Source organism: Protopterus annectens, chromosome 2.part2, assembly GCF_019279795.1.
Source record: "Protopterus annectens isolate FY-2018-M chromosome 2.part2, PAN1.0, whole genome shotgun sequence".
NCBI classification, from domain to species: Eukaryota; Metazoa; Chordata; order Ceratodontiformes; family Protopteridae; genus Protopterus; species Protopterus annectens.
This window is the reverse complement of record NC_056730.1, coordinates 413,718,276-413,735,497: the sequence shown is the minus strand read 5'-3', so window position 1 is coordinate 413,735,497 and position 17,222 is coordinate 413,718,276. Positions and strand designations below refer to the sequence as shown.

The 17,222-nt window shown below is 38.8% G+C and overlaps 1 protein-coding gene across 1 annotated transcript in view; it reads right to left on the bottom strand.

Moving 5' to 3' along the window:
* Positions 1-17,222, bottom strand: part of LOC122795952 (transcription factor TFIIIB component B'' homolog) — a 905,227-nt gene that overhangs the window by 505,218 nt on the left and 382,787 nt on the right. The window contains exon 7 of the mRNA XM_044064434.1: positions 5,596-5,776. Coding sequence (XP_043920369.1) covers positions 5,596-5,776 — 181 coding nt within the window. The remainder of the gene's footprint in view (positions 1-5,595; positions 5,777-17,222) is intronic.

Genomic DNA, 17,222 nt, shown 5'->3' with positions numbered 1-17,222 from the left:
CTAGACTCTAGACTATGGTTCATGACCTACTGGTCAAAGAAGCATTTAGGAGGTTTTGGTTTCTTAGGCACTACATGCAGGAACATTTCCATGTTCAATATTGGCTAAAAATCTAAGCTGTGTGATAACAGAAAAATAGTAAAAAGTGTAGGCTGGGCATGCCAGAAGAAAATATTCTTGCCCTCCTTCAAGCTAATGAATGAGACACAGAAAAGTACTTCCAGGTTGAGAATACTAGAACAGGAAATTCCATCCAAGCAATTATCCACTAAAGAAGGCTACCAAAGTCAGATCATTTTTTATGACAAAGTGATATCATGCATATCAGGTATATACCAATTCAGTTTTTTTATTTATTTTTAACTATTTTTTTTTTTATTAAAATGGTGCCTTAGACACAATGCAGCACCCACAGCTGAAAGGAGTATCAACACAGGGGCAGAAAGCACCTTATATTACAAGCCAAACAGTCTGCTGCTGTTAGATCTAATACCTCCTGATATCCAAACCTGTACCATCAAGTAATGGGTTTATTTTCAGCCAATGAATGAAAAAAAATTGCTGAACAGCATTACATCGAAAATGCCATTCAGTGAAACTCCTCATATGGGGGGGCTGTGCCCCCCAATACTCCTCTCTAATTATATATACCAGCTCTGAGATTGCACTACAGTGGGGAAAGGGCAAATTTCCTGATCTTTACTGAATGCAGTCTTACTCGAACAGCTCGATGAACAGCATGTTCAACGAGATGTCATTCAATGCTTTTTCTGTTTGATGGCTGAAAACAGACCCATCAGTAACAACCGTAATAGCATTATAAAATTAATGACAATAAAATCAGGGATTATTTTTTAATTTGTATTTAACAGGCTGGAAAAACCCAAGGAGACAACAATGTCAAGTAAGTACTTGGTTATGTGGGAGGGGATAGTGAATGCAGGCAACTTGTTTTCACCTGTTGCTGCTAAAGTAATCATGGAAAGTGTAGCATCTTTGAAAACTACCTCACCTACCTGAATCGTGAGAGTTAGCAGCCTACACATATATGTTTTCTTTTTATTGGTAACTAGTTTCAATGTCTGGAATCTACTCATTTACACAGTTAAGTTGTTGTTCTGAAAAAGCCTAAAAATGCTGAAAAAAATTCATTGACTTGTTATATGCCACAATACAGCACTGTACAAATGTAACAATAAACAAAGGACTGAGGATGCTTCTTTGCTTTCAATGTGCACTAACAGCAAGAATACACAGAATTCATGCCTGAGTAGTACAAAGCATTTAGAAAGACTGATATCCAAGCACTTACTCCTGTATAAATCAACTAAAACAGTGCACCCTAGTTAAATGCCTGAAACCTACATCTACCTTTGGGATTCACAGTAACACTGTTAACAGAAGGGTAATTGCTGAATATGTAAATTGTAATTTTTTTTAGAATAAGATTATGAAAGAAGTATGCTGACAGAAAACATCTTAGCAAAGCAACACACCTGATTCAGTTATGTATTTTTATCTGAGGTAACAGGGTCAGTATATACTTCAGTTTCAGTAAAACAAGGTGAAATACATTACTGTGATCATTATTTACTTAATTTTTTTTTATCGCAAAGTGTAGACTGGTGAAAAACAACATAAATATGTAACTACTGCAATTACTCATTTGATCACAAGGAAATTGAAGATGTACACAGTAAATAAATGTGACTACAACTGGCACCTTGTGGCTGAAAGTAACTAGCCACTGGCTGATGCTTATTACAGTTAAAGTCACTGATCTGGTTTGACACAGCTAGTGTTTTTTTAATGAAACAAATTAAATGATCTTATTATGGTGATACTTTTTAAAAATTTTTATCACAAGCAGACATCTGAGGTGTATATTGTCAGAGATGCTATAACTGGTGGGTAGAAAAAGTCTGTAGATGAAAGTGACTGACCGGCCTTCTGCCTTGTCTGGTCACAATTAGGCACTGATCAAGCTTGGCACAACTCCTCCCCTTCCTTACTGTGTCTATGGAGTTAATGATATCACCACAATAACACATTTAAAACAGCAAGTAAATCACAGTTTACTTTTTTTTACAACTATTACTTGCTCCACCAACATACAAGTATGAAAAAGTTAAGAAATGCTCTAAAATGCACCACAGAGAATTTTAAAATACATGGCTTCTGAGGCAGGGTCCTGGCCTAATATAATTATTTTCTCCAGCATTTTATTTTATTTTTTTTACATTTTCTTTGGGAGAGGGGCGTGCTGTGACCATCCCTAAAGGGTTACAGATTTTCTGCTCACTCAAAATTTCTAACTGCATGGCACCCATATGTATTTCAGTCCTTTTTCAAGTGGTACAAAAGGAGCGATTAACTTTTTATTTTCATAGGTAGGTACTAGGCTATTGGCCCAAGGGCCTACGGAAGCCTAGCCAGCAAGGTTCGATGGCTTACGCCACCCAAGAAAGTTATTTTCCTGTGCCACTGTTGAGCAGAGACACATAAGTGATCCCCCGGGGTGTATTACCTATTCCTCATCCACTCATCAAGATTTTTCTTGAAGAGTGCTAATGAAGAACTTTGCTTGACATAGATGGGTAGCTTGTTCCAGAGTATAGGAAGTCTCTGGGACAGGAATCTATCCCTCCAGCATGTCCTGTTTATTGTGGTGACAAGGTTTAGGTCCCTAGAGCGTGTAGCTCGGAGGGATTGGGATTTCTTTAGGTGTAGCATGTCCAACAGCTCTGGGTTTGACATAGCTTTATATGTTAGGCAGAGATCACCTCGGAGTAGGCGATATGCTACGGAGCAAAGCTGGAGTTTTTTGAGGCGGTTAGTGTAGGGCATTTGCTTGAGGCCAGTAATCCTCTTTGTGAGGTACTTCTGTGGCCTTTACAGCTGCTGCAGATGTCTTGTGAGGTACATTCCAAAAGGGGCGCTGTACTCTATAATGGGTCTAATGAGTGATGAGTCGAGGGGAACAATGACCTCTTTTTTCCTGGATGAGAACCCTTTTCTGATGAGGTGTGCCACGTAGAAGGACTTCCTGACTACTGTGGTGATGTGACTATCAAAGGAGAGACTACTGTCCACCTGGGTCCCATGGTCTCTTATCACACATTCGGTGTCAAGTAGATTGCTGCCTATGTGGTAGTTCATGGGTACAGAGTTTTTACCAAAGGGGATGACACTGCACTTTTTGGCATTGAGCTTGAGGCCATGGCTCTGACACCAGGCATCTGTCTCAGTGAGGTCCTTCTGTAGGATGTCCACATCATTTGGGGACTTGACTACGTCTCCTAGTTTGCAGTCATCTGCGAACTTCATTAACCAGAGGCCTTCTGTGTTAGCCTGTACTTCAGAGAAGTAGATACCAAACAGGAGAGGTCCCAGGATGGAACCCTGTGGTACTCCACTTGTCACTGCTTTGAGGTCAGATTTGGAGTGTGCAACTTTTAAAGTGTGGGTTCTGTCCAGTTGGCAACCCATCTTGTGACGTAGGGATTTATACCTAGTTGAGTGAGTTTAGCTATAATTCTAGAATGGGGGATGGTGTCGAAAGCCTTGGCGAGGTCAAGATAGGCTGTGTGAACCACCTTACCCTCATCCACGGCTTTGGTGACTACCTCAAAGAAGTCGATCAGGTTCAGAAGGCATGATCTGCCTTTCACAAACCCGAACTGGGTGGGATCCAGAGTTTGTTTATGGAGTTCCATGATGATACTTTCCATGGCCTTGCAGACCAGGCTCGTCAGGCTAATAGGTCGATAGTTCCCAGGATCAGTGGTGGCTCCCCCTTTGTTGAGTGGGATAACTGTTGCTGTGTGCCATTCAGTGGGCACAAAGCCTGATGTGAGGCTATTAACTGTTGCTGTGTGCCATTCAGTGGGCACAAAGCCTGATGTGAGGCTATTATTGAGCATGGTGCGTAAGTGGGGAGCCAATTTGTTCTGAAGTTCGTGTAAAACGCAGCCTGGGATGTTGTCCGGTCCCATGGATGCTGTGTTCTTGTATTTAGAGTGTGCAGCTTTTACTGCATAGTTGTGATTACAGGGACTCTGCATTCTTCCTGTATATGGGCCCTTTAGGGGGTGAGAGGGGGGTAAAGTTAGCATTGAACCTATCTGCCAGGGTGTTGGCAATATCAGTTGGTTCTGTAATTTTCGTGTCTGTGCTCTAACTCAGAGCAGATCTGGGTGTTGCCATCTAGATTCTTGACATAGCTATAGAATGCTTTGTGGTTGTCCTTGGATATTGTGGTGATTTTGTTTTCGCAGCTAGCTTTGGAGGATCTTATAAGGGATCTCAGCTTCTTACTGAGGCTGACCAGGGAGCTCCTCCACTCATGGGATTTTACTCTCTTTTGCAACAGTTTCTTCCTTCTGTTGTACAGTTTGTTTATGGCAGAGGACCACCAGATTGGCTTCCTTTTTTGGAGGATAGTGTCTTGGTTCTGTTTGGGATAGCACGATCCATGCACTTGTGTAAGTGCTTATAGAGTGCATTTGTGTATGATTCACCACCATAACAGGAAACAGTATTCTACAACTGGTCAACTGTAAAGTGGATACAGTTTAAAATTGCTAACATCAATTCCCCAATGGTGAGATTCTTGATCACTTTTTCTACTGGAAATCAGTGCCAGTATGGCCTTTACTTGCACATTGGCAGTGATTCACCCTGAGGGGGTTATTCTCTTTATTTTACACACAAGCAACCATGGAGTTTGTACACAAGTAAAAAGGTGTGGGGGCAAAGGGGCAAAATCCTCAATATGGGGAAAATAGGGGGCTCCCCCTCCAAAATATATATATATTTTTTTATTTCATCAAGCTGAAGTATCAGCAGTTGTGTTCTGCCTCAATGAAACTTCAGGGAATTCGCTGCTAATGAAATGTAGGGAAAACACTTTCAAATAACAATACAGTCGCTCTGTCATCTCTCAGAAAACACAAGTGTGGGTTATAAAGTATGGTACTTTCTGCCTGAAGTAAACAGGTTTGCTTTCTGTTGCTCTATCAAGGATCATAAAAAAAGAAAGTAGTAAAACCTAAATAAAAACACTGCATGCTTACCCTGAATTAATGGAGGTCCCCCACTTCAGCAGTAAAGCAGATGCACTGTTCACAGGCAGATATGAGGGACTCCATCCTAAAATACTGGACTTCTGCTTAAAGGAATAAGCAAAGTCACAGTATTCCAACAGAACAGATATTTTACAGATTGGGAACCATATCAAAAAAGTCCATGAAAATATCTCTCCTAATAAATGCCTTTAATGAATTAATCAAATTAAAGTACATTTTTTTTCTTCCACAACAAGGTTCAAACAGACCAGATTATTTAAATCAATATCCTTTCACTCACACTAAATGGGTGACATCAGCAAGTGTTTCTAAGTTTCACAGATGTAAAAGAGGACATAAATAAGGCAACAAGGGCATCACAACTGCACTGTAAAACTCATTAACATTAAAACATTAAACAATGTACAATTACTCCACTACAAAGTCTTGGACATGTATGTGTAAAATACAAGCTGCTGCATTTTCAGTGACTGAAAAAAAAGCAAAGCATGTTGTTTAGTTTTGGTACCTGCATAGTGTGCATGCTGCCTGAGTTGTTTATGGATGCATCAGAATCCTGAAGCTCTGGCAATGCCTTGTCAGTTTCACTAAGTGCAGCATGGAGATCTTGCATTTGAAAGGGCGTGGTTTCTAAAGCTGCTTCGTCTTCTTCTGCATCTTCTCTGGAGCAAGGGATTTTAGCTTTAGATCTTAAAATACAGAAAAGATGCCACAATTAGCTAAGAGATGAACTCCGCATATAAAAGACACAGAAAACAGATAAAAATATTGTGTCATGTACAGACTAAGTATTTATTCCGCTTGGGTATTTTACTCTATACTACAATATAGCACTAAACAAATTTAGTACATAAAATGCACTTGCTACATAATTCAATGGTATTCATATTTAATGGATGCTCTGTGTATGTGCTTTGCAGCATGTTCCATAGGTTTGCCCTGAAAGCTCCTCAGACAAAGGGAATCCAAAACTACCACAAATTAACAAAAATATCCTAACTTTTTTGTGGATATTTTCATTTGCATAACTTCTCAGGAAATGTATTTGGTTGATTTTAAAGATAATGTAAAGTCATGTGTTATATCAGCTGAGGAAAGCAACTCCACTTTTCTACCACATACTGGCTAAGCAAAATAAAGCATCTGTATTTTCCTAGCTGTACTCTTATACAGCTGAGCCTTTACACATCCAAAAGGAATTCATTGCAAAAAGACTTTAAGATGACTGAAAAAAGCATGTTTCAGAGAAACTTGGAATTTTAAAATGTTGTATAAAACTAAATATCTGGAATAAATTTGTAGGAAAAACAAGACGGTAAGTGCAGCATAAGGAAATCAGGCAAATAAAAGGCCCTAGAAAAATGTCATGAAGGAGATAGTAAGAAGGCACAGATACATCTAGTTAGAATGTACAAAGGAAAGACAGGACCTACTTCAGTACAAGTATGCCTAAGCTATACATTTTATGAAAGAAACATATGTGGGTGGGATAATAAAGCAATAATTTTTCTACAATAAGAAGTTTTCCCTACGCTCAACTGACTTATCCTAAAGATGAGTCACTCCATTACTTTTTCAGCATCTAGAAGCATAAAGTGTATGTAATGTTGGACTGATGACAGAAAAGGTATATGATCTATAATGTATGTAAATGGGGAAAAATGTTAGTATGTTTTTTTCTTTTCTGTTAATGTATATTTGCCTAAGTCTTGAGTAATAATTTAATAAAGGTGCTCAAAAACCATCAAGATGCATAACTTGAAATGTCATACAAACAAAAAAAAGAATAGTTTTCGGCAAAGGAAAATCCTTTGTGCACCCTATGTGAGGGACTTCATCCTCTACAAACTGATAACATAATACCAACTCCATAACTGGCTTACAGTGGGGAAAAGTGAAACTGCAGTGCATAGCTGGCTACCTCCACATAAGTTAGCGTGGTTTAAACAAACACCAACAAAAACAAAACAAAAGCTGCTTAATGAGGAATGCTTAAGTACATTACAAAAACAATGGTCTTGGCAATCAGGCAATGATATTACATCTTAAATTTACAATTTAAACCTCTTTTTACAGGTTTATGATCCAATCTTATTCTTTGAGTATAAGCCACTCTATGTACTACATAATAAATAAAGCAACAAGTGTGAAAAAGAAATGAAAACAACCCGTATGTTACAAACTTATGAAAACTGTCAGAACATGATCTATCGAGTCTACTGGAATACTGTGGATTCCTCATTGTAATTGTCCCCTTTAACTTTGACCTATTTCTTCTTTTTATTAATCCCACGCAATCCTAAAATCCCCTGATAGGTGTACAATATAAAACTGACTCTAGAAAGCAGGCAACAGTGCCCTAAAGGGTGGGAGTTGCAGGGGAAATAACATACTACTCAGATTGAGGGTCTCCACATCTCTGAAAGGTCCATTTTTTTCTCTACAACATCCACCCTGGAGGCGATTGCTGTGCTTATAAAATGGGCTACCTGTTAAAACTGTTTTATATTCATTTCATTAGTATATACCTGTTTTATTTTTTTATGTAAAATAGTTCCCTCACCTAATGTTCCAAAGTTGCTGTAGGATATATAATTGTTGGTGGAAGATGTAGTTTACAGTCACAAAATAATGTACTCCTTGAAACACTGAGGTTATGCTCCAAAATCAGGAAAAAGATAAAAGTATTATATGATCAAGTCACCAATCATAACCTGTTAATTATGTGTTTGAGGCATGGATGCCATGAAATTCGCCCTGAGAGCAAAGCCTGAGAGGTGAATCTTGGCATCTATGTCAAGAACACATAATAAAGGGTTATGATCAAAGACCCAATCATAATTCTTTGCAGTTCATGGAGCTTTATCTGCTCCATGTGATACTAGTTACACGAAAAGGGCTAAGTGCTTTGCTGGTTTTCAAAGCTGTAAAGCAAGTAATAAGTGCTGTCAGAAAGACAGCGCAACACATTTTCTTATTTTACAAACAAAGTCAAGGGCAGATTACTGGCAGAGACAGTAGACAGAAAGAAGGCTGATTTTAGTTCTGCTGTTATCTTTTGCTGGCAGTACATGGCAGGTTTAACTGCTTACTGTGATACCCGAGCTTAACAACTGAAGCAGGGGGTGCTAAACATTTATTAAGATCAGGTTTCATACTAAAGAAGCTCTTAACTGACTTGTCTTTTTCCAGATATCAGAGAATAATCACTATGCTCAATGCACTACAAACTTGTTAAGCACTTCTGCACTTCCCAAGAGTGAGATCTGATCCTAACAGTACTTGATGTTGCTCATTGCTTCCTACAAGATTACAGTCATCAGGAAATCAGAGTTCCAGTGTACCCTGTAAGAGTATACCCATCTTTACTGAAGACTTCCCTGTATTCCTGAAACAAGTATATTCATCATTGTTTTCAAAGTCTAATTTCTGAAGTCCTGGTAAAGGGCACATACATAAAACTAAGGCAGAGCTTTGCTACCAACATAAATACGTAGCCCATTGTCTTACGAAGAGATATCATATTTTGCATTTTTTGTAACCCACACAATCAATTATAAGACTAATGAAGAGTGTTTTCAGTACAACATTTTGGAGGAAAGCTCTTGGGAAGTAAGTGGTTTCTGGTTCAGATCATTGCGGGAAGCAAAGGTGCTAGTTGGCCTCCTGATGATCAGGGTTAAATGAGTTAACAAAAACTTAAGAACACCCTAAGCATTGTTAAGATCACATATCACTCTACAGATTAACAGTGGATATTGTCTGCTGGCAAAGAGGAGAGGTAAAACCATTTTTAAAATTTTTTAGAACTTCACTAGTGGTGATGCGGTAGCGTTGTCGCCTCACAGCAAGACGTTGTCGCATTCGATTCTCAGCTAGAGCGTCTTCTGTGTGGAGGCATGCGTGAATGGGTGTGCCTTCGTTGAAGGTTGTGCGTCAGGGCTGGTAACTCGGCATGTAAAAATCCACTACCAAACGTTAGTGGACCGGAGTTCTGCTGTGGCGACCCCTAACCGGGATAAGCCGAAAGACACAACAACATTAGAACTTCACTATTCCATACTTATATGCAAAAAGTGTGGCAGAATGAAATGTGTGATAAGTTTAAAAACTTTTAAATGGCGATTTACCTTCTGTCAGAGGAACACCTGGTTTCTGCTGTACCTCTCAACTGCTTCCAGGGATGCAGAATATCCATGATTTTGCCAACCATTTTTGCTCTATCTCTTGTAACACTTTTGATTTTCTGGTAAATCACTGAGGATTACAGATAGTCAATAATGATGGACGTTAAAGTTTCTTTCACACCTCTCATTGTTCAGAACATACATGTTGATGAAAATCCTCTCTAGGTTTATTTAAACATAAGACTTACTGGCTCTAAAAGAGTTTAAAACTCTAGTACACTTACAGGAAGTCTGGAAACTATGGGAAAAACGACCCCTCTCAATTCAAGTGAGCAATACACTAATTTATGGAACATTACTAAACAAGCCACACACAGGCATAAATCAATGAATTTCAAATCAAAATGAATTGTCCTCCTTCACCCCCCCCCCCCCCCCCCATAATCTGTTACAAATCCAACTAAAGAGCTCTCTTCTCTGGGGTTACATTCCTTGCTGTACTGGAAACCTCTCACCTATTAATTTTCTCAAAAGAATTCTCCACTCTTCCTACACAGCTGAACATTATACAGTCTTTCACAAAAATGTGCCCAAATCCCCAGAATACCTCCAATTCTTTTACTTCTCCAAAATCATAAACTGCATATCTAATAGCAGAAACTGCTCTAGACTCTGCCTCTGGTCTTAATAACCTGTGCCCTTAGTTTATCTACCACTGTAGAGATTTTACAATCACCCCATTAAAATACAAGTTCAGCCTCACAATCAATATCATTGCCCTCTATCTGGAAATCAGCCATTATCAGACCTGTACCAAAATATCACAAACTCTACTCAGCCTCTCAATTCTGCCCAGTCTCAATACTTCCTACCCTGTGTAAAATATTTGAAAAAAATCACCTGTAATTAATTCTCCACTAACCCTAACAAATACCACTTAATTCCTCAGAAGCAGAATGGCTTTTGGGCAAGTAGAAGTACCATGACTGCTCTTTGTACACTCAATGTCCTCACTAACACATATAAAGGTAACCTCACTTGGGTAGTTTTCAATGACCTTCCCCAGGCCTTTGACCTCGTTGTTCACGTCATCATGTTTTTACACTTGCACTGGTATAAGCTCTGAATCTACCCAAAGGTTCACAGATTTCCTAACCTACCAAACTAACAGTTAAAATTTACCCTGCCTTATCAGGTACAGCCTTTGATCTTTCAAGGCTTCCTCAGGGATTAGTTCTTGCACACCAATACTATTCTCCATTTTTATAAATGAACTGGCTCTTGACCTACCTCAGCTACAACTCCTTTATACTGACAGCATGGGTATAAGTACAGTTGTGTAAGAACATACCATAATAAAAAAACTCTACTGTTCACAGTTGCAGTATTCCAAACTGCTGGGTTACCTTGTCAAATAACCTTGATGTCTGGCCAGGGTACCAAAGTCAAAACCTTCCATACACCCATACATCTGACGTATGACCTAAGACCACGGGTGTAAGGGTATATAAGATGTCGTACGAGTGTAAATCCTCAGACTATCTCCAAGCCAGTAAGCCTGGAAAGGACTGAGTAATAAAACAAAATTGCCAGCTAAAAGGGGAGAGGCAAAAAGACATTGGTCTCCTTCAGTCCATGAAAAAAGGAAGGAAAATATAAGAGAAGGGGGAAAGTAGGATGGAAAAGAACACTGCAACAGTGATCAGTAGGACATCTACTGTTATGGCAAGTTCTTCCCTCTGGGTCATCAATGTTCTGTTAATATTGTCAAATGTTTGCCTCCCTGCCACAAAGCCACGCTGATCCATATCTATCAATTTTGGTATCACTTTCACTATTCTTTTAGCCATTATAGACAAACACTTTATAATCATGGTTTAGTATTGAAATGGGCCTGTATGAAGCTGGACCTGATGGATCTTTACCCTCTTTAGGTATTACCAATAACACTGCCTTCTTCCAGGATGCTGCTAATTCTCTTCCTCTTAAAATACTGTTAAACAAAACCGTTCAGATCTTTTAGCAGTTTTTTTCCCACCTAACTTCCAAACTTCCACAGGAATACCATCTATTCCGGGACTTCCTGTAGACTGGTTATACATAGCCATTTTTATCTCATCCCTTCCTATCCTGTTAGTACTTGAGCCTCGTCTACCTCTAACTTTGGCATATTTAATTCTTCCATAAACATTTCCATTTGTACCTTTTCTTGATTTCTGTATTTCTCTGCTTTATACAAATACTCATAAACTTTCCAAAATATTTCTAATATTTCTACTGGGCTTCTTGTTATCTTCCTTGTTATAGGCTCCCTAAGCTTGGTGACTGCCCTTTCCACTTTTTGTTGCCTGAGCTGTTGTGCTAGAAGTTTTTGTGCTCTAGAATTATCAAAAAAAAGTTCATTAACAGCAATCTTTCTAAACTCATGCATATTATCGAGGTAATCCCTTATTTTCTGTTTAACATTCTGCAGTTGCTCCTTTTCTTGTTCTGAGAGATTCCCTCTTTTCTGCAATACTTTAAGATTTGTCAATCCCTCTAAATAATTCTTGTTACTGTTTAGTCATACCTCCCTTTCTTTTATTTCCAACTTAGTTTTAAACTCCACTTTAATTTATCCCACTCCTTAGCTATGTTTTCAGAAGATAAATCTATCTTCTCTACTAGCGCCTGAATTAATTCCACAACCTATTCCTTAAATTCCTCTCTTTCAACTGGTAGGTGGGAAAGCACCAGTGAGCCACTTTCATTTCATTACCTTGCGTTTTTACTTTAGTTATTATTGGTACATGACCTGAAATAGTTACTGGGTGCATTTCAAGACCTTCAATTAAATGCACATGTTCCTGTGAGATAAAAAAATCTATGTAGCCTAGCCCAGTTTTTATATCTTGGTGAGTAATATGTCAATTCACTCCAAAATCCTATTACTGAATTCACATCTTCCATGCCAACTAATTTCATAAATTACTTCTAAAATCTACCCTCCCTTGTTACATTTTCCCTTCTAGACCTCCCAAACACATCTTCACTGTTGCAAACCAAATTCTAGTCTCCACCTATAAGTAATATTCCTTGCTGAAAGCTGATTATTTCTCCCAAAACTTTCTTAAGCTCCATTATATCAGTTTTAGGGGGGATGTAAATGCATGCCAGTGTAATCCTCCTCCCTAGCTAGTAGCCCCTTAGTACTATGCATCTTCCATTATTATCTTTTTTCCCCTCTTATATCACTATTGGAGCTCCTCTTGCAATTAATGCAAGTTTCCTTTGCCCCAAAAATTCCACTGAATAAACTGTCTTTCGGCTTTTCCCGGTTAGGGGAAGCCACAGCGGAACTCCAGTCTGCTAATGATTGGCAGTAGATTTTTAAATGCTGGCTTGCCGGGCCTAACACACAACCTTCAATGAAGGTACACCCATTCACGCATGTCGACACACAGAAGACGCTCTAACTGAGAATCGAACGTGCAACGTCTGTGAGGCGACAACGCTACCGCAGCACCACCACCGCAGTGGAAATATTCCACTGAATAACTATCCTTAAAAACTTTCCTTATCAAATTCACATGTTAATATAGTGCACTACTCTCTTGACCATTTAGACTGAAAGACATTACAGAAAGCATCATATTCTTATATAGTTATTATTACCACATTATATATACAACTGCTCTTTTGCTAAAAGTCTAGTTCCAACTTTTATGTTACATGTATATACTGTTCGGCAGGTTGATCTTTTCTACAGTTTCATGTCATATCCATTTGCACCTATGTCACATCTTACATAACTTTTTTTTTTTAAAGCCCTCAAACAGAAAAAAACAACCTCCCCACAAAAACTACCTAAAACCTATGAACTTTACAATAACATACAAAACTATGTACATCTTCTTATATTGAAGTTTTTGCTTCCTAATAAGAACATAAACACTAAGTTGATAGCTACAGAGACAGGCTAAAGTTAACCAAAAAGAAAGGTTAGTCATGCTAAGATGCATGGTACAGCCTGTGCTATCAGTAAGTGCTATTTGATTTTTTTGTATCTATACAACTCACCCAGTTGAGAAAACATTTGAATACTTTCAGTAAACACTTTCTCCAAGTCATTTTTCTATCAAATTGTCTTCTAGTGACATACAAACCAGACACAAAACTGCTAAGTGTACCTTGTTTATCAGAAAAAAATCTTTACAGTATTCGATATTCTTTTTCATTTATATGCTTTGTAATAAACTTGTTACTGGATAATGCCTAGGGTTTTTACCCAGTCACTTCCTTATGCAAGCATGGGAAAAAACACCCTGATTTTCTTTTGTCATACTTTCTTAACCAGACCCTTCCGCTCTCCCCCATCTTCTTCCCTCCTCATTCTTTTTTCATTGCAGTGTCTACATTTCTCAAAACTGGACAAAGAAAAAGAGAAGGGTGAACAAGGAAAAAACAAAAGCACCTGTTTATATTAGTATCCCCATTGCATTTAAAAAAAAAACTGAGAGAACTTCACTTCAAGTCTAACTGGTTTTATATGATCTTTAAAGCTGTCACACCTGGGAAAACCCCTGATTGTTTTCAGGGAACATTATGTTCTAGCAAGTTTCTCTGTTCTTTTTTTTCTTTTCCCTCAGCCAATCGCCTATCACCAGACTGTCACTAGTTTCTCTTTATCAGACTGTCTTCTATGGAGACATGCTGCAGAAATGCTACTTAGTATACATATTTGTAAGTGCTAGAAAAAAATTATAATATTCAATATTCTTTTTTTTTTTACTTACTTGCTCTATGTTTTAAAACAAAGGTCCTTAAGCAGTCATTTCCCCATACAAGAATGAAAAAAAGCACATCAATTTGAACTCAGTCATGCCCCCTTAACCAGGCCCCCTTTTCCCTTTTTTTTTTTTGGTTAATCATTACATTTCCCATATTTCTCAGAACTGCACAAAAAAAAAACAGAAGAGGGGAGAAAAATAAAAACACCTGCTTACAATCCCCATTACACCCAAAAATAGCATGCAAAGAAACCATTCAACACAGACACAATACTATTAAGAAATTACTTACAGTTAGCATTCTCCCTTCTCTTCCCCTCCCCAAAGCATTTTTACAAAAACTAATTACAAAGTAGGGCATATACTCGAGCCCCCACACTCAGCAAATACATTTTGAAGAAGTCCAATGTTTCAAGATTTTCTTGTGCTGTCATATTTCACAAATATAATTAATGTTTTGTAATCCCACATAAGTTACTGATTATATTACTGTTCTTCTCCATCACCCAGATCCTGTCTCTGCTTCATTCCCAACATACTCTCAATTCTTCTGGTCAACTCTCGTGCTCCCTTCCTTCTCTCCAGCATTTTCAATTGAAATACTGGAAAAGGTTTCACAGATGCAGTCTCTCTGTAGTCTTTATTACCAGAGGAGCGTGAAGCTGAATCTCCTTCTGTTTCACAGCTCAGTTTTTGTTGGACAAACTTTTGTATTTCCTTCTCAGCATGCACTTCATCAAAAAATGATTTTCTCCCTCCAAGGGAAGAATACCTTGAAGACAGTTGGATACATCAGTTTGAATCTCACACATGCATCTTGGCATTTTCTGAATAGAGGGATGAATATACTTCTTTATTGCCTGGTGTACAATGGGTAATCATTCTCCACAAACACTCTGCTCAAGTACACCTACTTTAAGTATTTTCTCCTTCTGCCACCGGTTTGACAAAATCAATTCTTTCTGCTGGTAAGATTGCATCCTTACTATTAAAGGTCTAGGTTTCTTTCTTACAGCTAGATTTGGAGCATACACACAATTTGCTCGTTCAATTAATAAGTCCTGCTCTGAAATACCAGTCCAGTTGCTTATTTGTGCTTTCATAAATTTAATGCAGTCTGTTCCTTCTAGCTTCTCTAGTATAGCTGAAAATCTCAAGTTTTCCCTATGTGCTCTGTCCCCTAATTCTATTATCTTTTGAAACATCTCTTTCTGAGCACTCCCATATTCAGCCAGACTTTTCTTCAAGTCAACCACTGATTTTTGCAGCTTTATCATCTCATCTGAATAGCTGTTTAAAGCTTCTTCCATTTATTCCAGTCTTTTGTTGTTGTGTTAATGTACTCTATCAGTGTTTTGTTTATTTTAACCAGGTCTGTATGCAGTTGTCTTACATCATCCTGTAGTTTACTGGAAGTCAAATCTGAAGGTTGCATTACTTTTTGCTGAGCAGCTGCAGAACGCTCCCTAGTCAGCGTTTCTTCTTCACTTTTTGTAACTGATTTTTTTCCAGGTCTTCTGTATTTCTTTATTCCTGGCATCCACACAGCATACTCATTAGCCAGTTACTGTAATTCATCCATAAACACAAGTCTACTGGCCTTCTCTGCTGAGTTTCTGTTTTCATACTAGGAGAGCGAAAAACAAGCTGTTACTCAGTGCGCAGCCATCTTGAAACTACTGGGGCAGTACATCTTGGTGCAAAAAAAAAAGAGGAGGTAATTTGTTGCTAATGGAGGCAAATAGATCTATTTGTGGGACCCCCCACTTGTGGACGTCTAGGAAAAGCTCCTGGTTCAGCATCCATATGTGAGGATCTTCCTTGATTTTGCTTAGAAAGTCTGCCAGGACATTGCCCTGTGAGGGGATGTAAACCGCCTGGAGAGACAGGGTTGCTCCCATGCCAAAAAAGCCAGTCTCTGCACACCTGATACTATCTGGTGCCCTCTGCTTGTATATGTCCCTTATGACGGCTGTGTTGTCTGTGAACACTCAACAGACATGGATTCCAAGAGTGGAAGATCTACAGGGCCTGGATTAGTGCCTGCATCTACTTCAGATATTTGGTAGCCATTGTACATGAACTTTTAAGATTGGCTTACCATGCTCATCATTCATTGTCTGAGGCATCCATGTGCAATTCCAGTTGTAGTGTCTGCAGTCTGAAAAGCAGACCTGGGTTGAGCTGTATTTGTGATATCCATCAAAGGTTTTCTTTCTTTTAGCAAGTCAGAAAAGGAATCTGGATGGGAATGTTGGGACTAGGTGGATTTTCAAATACTCTGACATGGAGTCTGGCAAAAAAACTAAGGTTATAGTGACAGCCATGAACTGCATTACATTGTGAACCGGGGAGAATCTGCACTTAGTCTGGTAGTAGAAAGGCCTGCATGAGTCTAATGTCTAGTCCGCAGCCCAAGAAAAAAAGGTCTTGGGTTGGTTCCACTGTGGAGCTCTTTAGGTTGATTGTGAATTCTACAACCTGAAGTAGGGACAAGGTAAAGTTGGCATGAGTGAAGAGGGTCTCCTGAGAAGATCCCTGTATTAGGTGGTCATCTAAATAAAGGAATATCTAGATTCCCTGAGTCCTGCAATAAGCCATCACTGTAGCCAGGCACTTTGTGAAAAGTCTATCGGCTATAAAACGTTAAAAAGGTATAGCGCAGAGCTGAACATGAGATAAGCAAGTTTAAAACCTCAGAAATGACCTGCAGGGGAGAGAATAGGAATATGTAGTTAGGCATTCTTTAGATCCAGTGACACCAGGAAAGTCTGCAGAAAAAAAGAATGGTAAAAGAGTTTGCAGAGACAACATCTTGAAAGAAGGGACACTGAGAAAAATGTTGAGTGTGGAGAGATCCAGTATAAGTCCTTGCGTCCTCCTTTTCTTGGAACAAGGAAGAGTCTGGAGTAGAACCCTTTTTCCACATAATGTGGAGGAACAGGCTCTTTTGTGTGTTGATTGAGCAAAGCTTGAAATATGACAAGAAGCAACTTTATCTGACTGTGAAATGGAGGGGGGGGGGGGAGTGGATACAAAGATATCAAGGAAGGCCTCCAAACAGGTGGTACAGGGCCATAAGTCTCTAAATCTAAAAGGTTATAGCATCTTTGTTGCACCTCAGAAATCTGCTTCAGCTCCCATTCAAAATGTTTCAGCACATAAAGAATAGTTTTTCCAAATGAAGCCCATTTAACAGGGTCAAGAGAAAGGGAGTCTTCATCAGAAGCCACTAGGCC